The sequence below is a fragment of the Meriones unguiculatus genome, chromosome 6, assembly GCF_030254825.1.
Source record: "Meriones unguiculatus strain TT.TT164.6M chromosome 6, Bangor_MerUng_6.1, whole genome shotgun sequence".
In the NCBI taxonomy this organism is placed as follows: Eukaryota; Metazoa; Chordata; class Mammalia; order Rodentia; family Muridae; genus Meriones; species Meriones unguiculatus.
In genome coordinates, this window is record NC_083354.1 from 2,568,552 (window position 1) to 2,578,242 (window position 9,691).

Consider the following 9,691-nt stretch of genomic DNA (forward strand, 5'->3'; position numbering starts at 1 on the left):
CCAGTCAGCCTTTAAAATGTAGAAGTGGAGTCTGAGGATGTTTTGTATCTCCACACACACAAACTTGAAATGCACACATTTCAAAATGACAGCTTATCATTTTAAAACCATGTTATGTTGTCTCTCTCTCGGTTTGTTCTGTGTGGTTCTGTGGGCATGTGTGTACAGCAGGGCACTGTTCCTCCAACCAGCTCAGTTCCTCCGGGTGCCGGGGCCCCATCTGTTGGGCAACCTGGAGCAGGATTTGGAATGGTGAGTGATGGCCTGTGCCAAAAGCCTGTAGTTGACATTCCTGACATCTTCACAAATTCTCAAATGAGCGGGCACTCCTACAGGAGACACAGAAAAGGAAACCTCAACTTAAATCACCTGCTTTGGGCCTCGACAAGCCTCGCCGGGAAATGGGGAAGTTACAATGTGCATAAATATATTGCCATCAAATTACAGTTGATTGTTGCCATCGTTTTGGGAGTGATATTTACTATATATTTTAGCTCATTTATCAAAGTCAACCCTTTCTGGACTGGGGCTTTTCACTCTGCACTTCTGTCACGGCATGTTTTAGGGCCATCCCGCTTTAAGAGCATTAGCTTCTGTCTCCTCAAGAATTACTCTAACTGGAGATGAATACACAGCTCCTCATCGGAGTGAGAATGCCACATGGCTAGGCAGGCTGGTACACAGCTCAGGGACATTTCCCCTGTCTGGCAGCCTCAACACCTGGAGTTCAAAGTTAAATAATCAATTACACTTTCTACCTGTGTGCTTTTCGCAGAAATTGTCTAAAGCATGAAAAAGGTGTGCATGTGGGGTTTTGCTCTTGTGGGTACCAGACCTGCTCTAAGCCTTCCTTTCTTTGTAGCCTCCTGCGGGGACAGGCATGCCCATGATGCCTCAGCAGCCAGTCATGTTTGCACAGCCCATGATGAGGCCACCCTTTGGAGCTGCAGCTGTACCTGGCACACAGGTCAGTCCCTTAGAATTCACGGTACCATGCATTTACTCCTAAACATAAAACTTTCATGCCGTTAGTAGTGGTAAGGAACAGAGACAGGAGACACAGCTCCAGTGTTCCACCAGCAGCAGCCTGAGGAGTTGTCCTAGGCTTTTAGGGATTCAGGCCAGACTGGGTTTTATGGCTTGAAAAAAAAATATTTCTGGACTAGCCAGTGTAAAACAGAATGATGGTTAATAGTGATTTAACAGGAAGATTGAAAGAAAACTGCTCAGAAAGAAAGCCACAGCTTAGAGCATAGGTGTAGATGTCTCTAAAACTGTCACGTTTCACTGCCAGATATACAGTTTGGGTAGGTGTGAAAACACTATCTTGGAAGAGTGCTAAGGGCCTTTAGAGAGATTAGGTCACTGGGTGGTTCTCAGGTGGCCAGAAGGTAGGGTATCCATATTGTAAACAGTGTTAACAGTTCTGTTTGAGATTCCCCAGGATAGTTAGAAAACTGTACCCAAGGTTTAGGCATAAGCATGGTCCATTGTTAGTTTTAACATAAAATATCTGTGTATGAAAGGAATGTTATTTCTCCTGTTAGCCTTCACAGCAAATGTTTGTTGGGCTGGAATTCTTGCTTCAATCAGACTCCAGGGTGAAGGGCTCCTTTTCTGCCTCATGGACCTGTAATTTTCCCTGTCTCTCTATCCTGTCTCAGTGTGTCTGTTCAAAGGTGATCTTACCTAATGGCCCTCTCATAGCTGTTGCTTCAGGAGAAAATGGACGTGGAAGCAGTATGGAGTGTGGACACCAAGACAAATTACTAACCATCTCAGAGTCCTTCTCTTTCTCCTCTCCCTAATTCATAAGGTTCATTTGGGGTACCTGATACATGTGTCACCATTATACAAGTTCAGGTTTGGGAGCTGTGTTTGTTTGTTTTAAGATGGTTTCATGCAGCCAGGCTGATGTCAGATTCATTATGTAGCCAAGAGTGGCCCCACTCTCTGCCTGTATCCACTTGCCAACTGCTGGATTACAAGTGCTTACCACCACACCCAACCAAGTAAGAAGTCACAGTTTTCCGGGCTGGAGGGTCTACCCAGCCAGTACTTCTGACAGACAACAACACTGAGTTTCCAAACTCCAGAGTCACCATAAAAATAACTTCTCTTCCAACACCAGACACAAGTTTGGGTTCCCTAGGGCCACCCTCACTTCAGACCACCTACACACAAACCTGAGGTTCTCTATGACTTCCCTGTGCTTGGATTTCACATGATACCTCACGGGATTCAGTAAAGTACAAAATTTATGGTTATGGTTCTGTTGATGTGAATGGATACAAATTAGAGAAGGAGTTACGGCTAGATGGAGGAGAGATGACAGGAACATCTGGCAGAATCCAGGCATGAAACTGCCTTAAGCGTCAGGTGTGACAGTACTGCCTACTGCAGGAGATCACTGAGGTTCAGTGTGGCATTGTGAGGTTCCACTGCACAGTAATGATTGAATTATTATGTATGAGTTGGACTCAGTCTCCAAACCCTCACCCACACTGGAGGCCATTCTTGCTACTATGTGCCCCAAAGACTCACAGCATAATAACCGATTACCCTTTCTGGTATGGCCAGCCTCCGTCTACTCCGTGTCATCGCGCTCATAGGGAAGAGCTTCCATGAGTTGCCTTGTTAGCATAAGTGTCCTAGTTTGCTTTCTACCGCCGTGATGCACACCATGACCAAAAAGGAGCCTAGGAGAAAAGGGTTTGTTTCAGCTTACAGTTTATAGTCCATCACGAAGGGTTAGGGCAGGAGCCTGGAGACCGGGCAGAGACCACGGTGAGATGCTGCTTAACGGCTTGCTCTCCATGGCTGGTTCATTTTGCTTCCTTACACAGTCCAGGGCTACGTGTCTGAAGAAGGCACTACGCACAGTAGCTCAGGCCTTCGCACATCAGTCATTAATGAAGAACATGCCCCACAGGCTTGCCCACCAAGCTGATGGTTCCTTCTTCCCAGACGACTCCAACTTGAATCAAGTTGGTAGGAAAAAATCAAAAAGCAAAAAAAACCAAAAACCTAACCTGTACAGGGGCCTTCCAGAAGCAACCATGAGTAGCAAAGTCATGTCCATCACTCAGGACAGTACTAGGGTTTAGAGTTTATCCAGCAGAATCCAGAATGAAGGACAAACCTGTTTTGGGGGAGGCTGAATTCCCTACTCTACCTACAGAAATGCATGATGCTGTTTTGCTGCTAATACTGGCGATGCAGGAAGCCACCGGCTCTTGATTCTTTTTTATTGTTGTTATTGTTATTTATTATAATTCATTCACTTTGTATCCTGGCTATAGCCCCCTCCCTCATCTCCTCCCAGTCCCACCCTCCCTCCCTCTTCCCTACCCTCACCATGTCCCTTCCCTAGTCTACTGATAGGGGAGGTCCTCTTCTCCTATCTGACCCTAGTCCATCAGGGCTTATCAGGACTGTCTGGATTCTCTTTCTCTATGGCCTAATAAAGCCACCTTGCCAGTGGGAGGTGATCAAAAAAACAGCCAACCCAGTCCATGCCAGAGACTGCCCCTGCTCCTTTTACAAGGGAACCCACATGGAGACTGAGCTGCCCATCAGTTACATCTGAACAAGGAGTCCAAGTCCTCCCATGCATGTCCACGGTTAATTCATCAGTCTCTGCAGGATCCCCTGGGCCCAGATTTTTTGGCTCCGTTGGTCTCCTTGTGGAGCTCCTGTCCCCTCCAGGTCTTTCCCCTTCTTCCATAAGATTACCTGCACTCTGCCCAAAGTTTGGCTATGAGGCTCAGCATCTGCTTTGATACCCTGCTGGGTAGAGCCTTTCAGAGGCCCTTTATGTTAGGCTCCTGTCCCATTCCCTGTCTCCTCCCATGTCCGATGTTTATCCTGTTTGCCCTTCTGAATGAGGATTAAGCATCTTCCCCAGGGTCCTCCTTGTTGTTTAGCTTCTTTAAGACTATAGATTTTAGTATGTTTATCCTATATTATATGGCTAATAAAGAAAACACAAACAGAAAAAACCCTGGAGTTGGAGAACTTGATTCCTCTTTTAAAGTATCTGGAAAAATAAAAAAGAATGTGTGGAACCATTGAACTTTTTCTCCCAGAGCAACTGGCCTGGACAGAGTGAGAACCCAAAATTATAACTTGAGTAGCAACTTGCTGAGCAAAACTAAACTGAACAGTTCGAGCTGAATTTAATGATGTCAGAAGATGGCTTCACTCTTGTGGCATTTCAGTTGTACCAAAGGGTATTTATATCGTCTTAGCAATAGGATACTTTTTTGTTTGTTTGTTTGTTTGTTTGTTTTGAGACAGGGTTTCTCGGTGCAGCCCTGGCTGTCGTGGACTTTCTTTGTAGACCAGGCTGTCCTGGAACTCACAGAGATCTGCCTGCCTCTGCCTCTCTGAGTGCTGAGATTAAAGACGTGTGCCACCACGCCTGGTGTCTTACTCAAAATGTTTAAATATTATTATTCTTAGTGCGAGAAAGCCTTAATATAATTTAATTATTTAAGGTAATTGTTTTTTTATAATACCTCCAGTTACTACTTGATTTGAAGAATAAAAATTGTAAAACATCATAGGATGAAATACAATTTTATCAATAATTGATGTTAAAGCAAGTCAAGGAAGAGTATACAATATCTATAATATTTATTTAAGTATCTTTTTGTGTCAAGTTCATACTGTAGGGCCCTGGCTGGCCAGGAACTTAACTGTATAGATCAGTTGGCCTAAACAGGTTCATCTGCCCTTGCCTCCCACGTGCTAGGATCAAAGGTGTGCACTACCATGCCTGGCCTGATATTTAGATTATATTTCCCCTGTCAAAGAGAAAGCTTAAATGGCCAATAGAATAAGCAAACCTGCGTTTATGGCTTTCTGGTTGAAGGCCTTTTGTTGTTGTTTTTACCAGTGCCTAGGCTATCTCAGAATTATTTTAGTTGATTGTCCCATAGATAAAGCCTTCGTTTTCTGCCAAGTACATTCATGCTTTAGCATTAATTTTCCTGACATTTCTGTGAAAAGTTACCTCGGTTTTACACACCGGATTGGTAGATATGCATTTAGTCCATTGGATGGGTATAGGAACAGATTTGGGATCCTGGCTTCTGGAGCTCTCCTTCCCAAACCACACACACAAACACTCTGCCCCATAGTTCCAGATTTCATACTGCTCATCTTGAGATGACTTGGCTTCAGGACGTAGATGTCAACCATTGCTCGAGGCAGGCCGCCCGTGGACTGTGTAAGGCTCTTCGTGCCAGTCCTGAAAAGCAGGGCCCCAGAAGTTTCTTCTGCAGTTGGTAATTACAGTATTGGATAAACACACAGGATAAGATCCGTGTGTTTGCCTTTGCTTCAAACCTAAGTGGGCAGGACATGAGGCTGGAAATGACTTGTTCATCTGATAAACACACTGCCCAAAAGCTCTGTTTCTTTTAAAATAATTTATATCATGCACTAGTGTAGTTAGCTAATAATTTAATCTCTTACCATACTATCTGCAGCGTTATGTCACAGTTTCCTCCTGCAACTTACTCTTACTATAAGAAAAGCCATAAAATTGTTTTCTTAGTTTGATGTTTCTCATGATTCAAAGTAAGAATCCTCTTTGCATAAAAAAAAAATTACTATATTCCCTTTCTCTCTCTCTTCCTTACCTTGTACCCTCTCGTGTGTGTGTGTGTGTGTGTGTGTGTGTGTGTGTGTGTGTGTGTGTGTTACTGTATATTCTCACATCTTTCTAACTCAAACTGTTCTCCCAGAGTCCCCATATTTCACCTTGGCTGAATCTGATGTCAAAGAATTTCAAGAAATGCAAACATCATTCTGGTGTGTTTCCACCCCAGTTAAGCACAGCCCAGATTAAGTAGAACAAAACAGCTGTATTAACTTTTAGCCATCTGTTCTTCTGTTTGTTTTCTCTGATATATGTTCTGCCTAACGCTCACCTGTCTCTCTTGTGCTTTCTGTTTCTGCTCTTTGGGACTGGCCTTTTCCCCATTAGCTTTCTCCAAGCCCTACACCTGCCACTCAGAGCCCCAAGAAACCTCCAGCCAAGGACCCATTAGCGGATCTTAACATCAAGGATTTCTTGTAAACAATTTAAGGTATCTGGTATTGAGTTTTTCCTCTGAGCTTGTAAAAGTGAGCTTGTGCAGTGTTTAACTGGTCCAGGTATGAGATTTGTTACTTCTCTGTTATAGATGATGGATGGATAGATGAATGGATGGATAGATAGAGAGATAGAGAGATGGAATGTTTAAAACAAAAGTTGACAACAAAAGTCCTTATCAGTGAAATTTTAAAATCTTAATTTGTTAAACTATGGGAAGAAAACCCTGTCATTTGTTTTTATCTTGAAAAGCATAAAAATCATACCAAGAGGCATTAGTCTCCCAGGCTACTAAATTAACTGTGAGATGCCACTGTATCCCTGATGACTAGACTTCATAAGACACCAGCATTTACAGTACTGGATTTAGAAGTCATTTAAAAATACATTTGGCTACGTAACCACATCTTTCCATTGTCCTATTTCTCAGCTTGAGGTAAACCTTAAGATTCCTACCCTTTGTGTTTATTCAAGCTGAATTTTAAATTTCTGGCAATCTAGTTTTATATTTCATAAATTTAATTTTCTAAATGGTTCACAATGAACATGAGAGAGGAACTGGATGGTGGGGAATGCTTGCTCTCAGCCTCAGCACCTGACATAGTAGCTGCTTACACATATGCTCAACATTACTTTACATATTTACTTAATATTTTCCATGTCAGATTTTTGCTCTGTTTTATATCTGAAAGAACTAATCCTTGAGCATGGACTGATTTTCAAGCTCTGGCCAGAGGAGCAGTAAGAATGTGGGAACTTTGGACCACAGTGCAGTGTGATTTCTATTATACATACACTGCTTACATTTATTAAATGCTGCCTTTTTTTATATATGTGTGGAATCCTGTCTTGTTTTTTTTTTTTTTTTTTAGATAAGATTAACAGTAGCCAGGGATGGTGACCCAAGCTTTTTAACTCCAGCACACTGGAGGTTGCAACAGGAGGACTAAGAATTCATGGCCAGCCTGGGCCACGTAGTAACAATCTGTTTTAAATGAAACTGTTGATGTACCATTTTAATACCCTGCCATCTCAGTCAAGAGATTTTTTTTTTCCTTCTGTCTGTTCCTCTTGGATCAAGACAAGGTAGGCACATAAGACCTCACTTCAGTCTCAGCAGTTGGTTTGAGAACTGCTTAGAGCACTCAGAAACTCTTGCTCCCATCGCATGCTAAAAGCCTTGGTAAGTGACACAGAGGCTTGAGACAGTTCCTGTCTCCAGGATTCACACCCCGGGCAGACAGACAAACAATTTATGAAGAAGAGATTCCAATCTCTGACACTAGAGAGAATTTTCCAAGAAAACAGCACGTGAATAAAATAAACAAAAGGTAGGAGAGAAGGCATGGGCCCCCCAGGGCTCACCATCTTTTCCAGTCCAGACTTGTCCAACTGCTAAGTGTCTCACTGAAGTCACTGCCTTTCCATCTATTTTTGTCACCACCCATATTTACAGATCAGCTCTTAGTTGAGACTGAAATGTGTCACGACTAAGATTGCTAGTGTCAGCGTTTTAAAGGTCATTGATACTGTTTTTTCTAAAATGGAACTACACATCGAATTAAGTTTCCTGAGTGAATTTTTAGGCATTTCTTAAAGAGTTTAGAACACTGTAAATGTGAGTTTTGTTAATGTTGGACCCTTTCTGTGTACCAGTGTTTTGCATGGTAAAGAGAAAACTGTAAGGGAGATACAATGTTTGAGGGTTGTGTGCGCTGTGTTTTCTAATCCAAATGCTTTTTTTTTTCCTTACAGCTGCAATTTTTGTGACTGAATAGGAAAAAAAAAAAAACAAACCTGAGTTTGGAAACTTCAGATAAGATCAACGCTCAGAGTTTCAAAGTGAGCCACCAGTACCAAACCCAGCGCTGACTTGTAACTCTCTCTTCCGAACACACAGCGCGGCTGTGACCGTGAACATTAGGAATGTGTACTACCTTAGCTGTTACCCCTACTCTCCGCCTCGTAGCTCTTCGGGTTATTCGTGTGTTGTACGGCGTAAACAATGAATGGACGTTTCCAATGCCTTTAGTGCTTTTCTGGACGTTGCCCATGGACGGGTGATGCAGCTAATGTGCGGTGAGCCATTTGGAAAGGTGTGTCTGTGTTTTTGAAGGTTTCAATGTATATATCTATAACTTTTGGACAAACCCTCGAGTCCTCCCATGAACTCTCTTCTGTACCTCTGTTACAAGCGTAATGTGATACTATCAGCTAGTGAGGAAAACACTCTTAAATATATGAAAACTTTTTCGGTGTGGAGTACATTTTTCCAATCACAGAAACTTCAACTGTTGTGAGAAATGTTTATTTTTGTGCACTGTATATGTTAAGAAATTTTATTTTAAAAAAATATGAAGTTTAATGTCCATAATAAAACTTCTCCTTGATGAAGCTACCTTATCGAGAATGAGAAAAATCATATGAGAAGTCCATATTTATCACTGCTATATTAAGATATATATTTTAATTATATTTGCAGGTTGTGCATCTAAATTGACCTATTTATTCATTCTTGATCAAAGGCACTGAAAAGTGGAGTTTGTTTCTATCGTGTCTGTGAAAATGCAATTTGAGATGTGCTGTTATGTGACTATGAACGTGCCCCAAGAGACATCTGTACTTTAAAGATAACTGCAAATATTTTTATTTCACTGTGGGTTTACGTACATCTGTTCAGTTGGTATTTCTTTGTGTGTTCTATAGACTAGTGTTTCTCCATCCTTCGATTGAGCTCAAAGTGACTTCTGTTGTACCTTTGTGATTAAGACTGAAACTGATTCAGTGAATTGTATCTTTCAATGTACATACTGTATTCTTTGATTTTTAATTTGTTGTCACACTGTCTGTGCTGATGGCTTGGCTGAAGATTTTGATGCGTATACAAGGTCACTGTTGATCAGTGTTGTTTAGTGGCTTGGCAGCTCTTTGTAAAAGCATATTGGGTTGGAAAGGCATTTGCCTATTTTTCAAATTATTTAATAGATGTATGGTACCCTTTAAAGTGGTTGTATCTGAATCTGCTGTGGGGATAACCTACACTGTAATGGGGGAAAAATTACCTAATACCAATTTCAAAATGGCTTTTCTTTGTATTTTGGTTTAAAAACCCAGTGCATGTCTGCCCTCTGAGATGCAATAAACACCTTGAACAAAGAAAACGCAAACATAATCTTTCTTTGGTTGCTTCTCAAGGAAAAGAGGTGTGTCAGATGACATAGGTAACATATACAAAATATGAGAGTACTGGAGAGACGGCTCAGAGGTTAAGTATCTACTGCTCTTTAAGAGGATCAGGGTCTGGTTCCGAGTTTGGACCGCACTGGGTGGCTTACAACTGCCTGCAGCTCTAGCTTGAGAGAGAGCCAAAGCCGCCAACGTTTGTGGACACACTCACTCATGTGTACATATAGCTCCTCCCCGCCCACTGCCCCCTCAGTCAAATACACAAAATAAAATAAGATTTTAATAATTTAAATACTCAAGAAATTTTATTTGTGGCAATCCTACATAAATTTTTTTTTTAGTTTCATTTTATAAGATGACTAAGCAAATCAATTTTTATGAACCGTCATTAAACTGGGGGTT

General features: G+C 41.8%; 1 protein-coding gene across 15 annotated transcripts in view; it reads left to right on the forward strand.

The window, feature by feature from the left end:
- The window catches only part of Snap91 (synaptosome associated protein 91), a 111,862-nt gene extending 102,598 nt beyond the window's left edge, over positions 1-9,264 (forward strand). For 8 of the 15 annotated variants that reach the window (XM_060384645.1, XM_021639671.2, XM_060384648.1 and 5 more), the window contains 4 exons: positions 169-252; positions 863-967; positions 5,996-6,098; positions 7,859-9,264. In XM_060384645.1, the coding sequence (XP_060240628.1) occupies positions 169-252; positions 863-967; positions 5,996-6,088 (282 nt within the window). In that variant the 3' untranslated portion in view covers positions 6,089-6,098; positions 7,859-9,264. The remainder of the gene's footprint in view (positions 1-168; positions 253-862; positions 968-5,995; positions 6,099-7,858) is intronic. The other 7 variants (XM_060384652.1, XM_060384653.1, XM_060384658.1 and 4 more) reach the window with 4 other exon arrangements.
- The last annotated feature ends 427 nt before the right edge of the window (positions 9,265-9,691 follow it).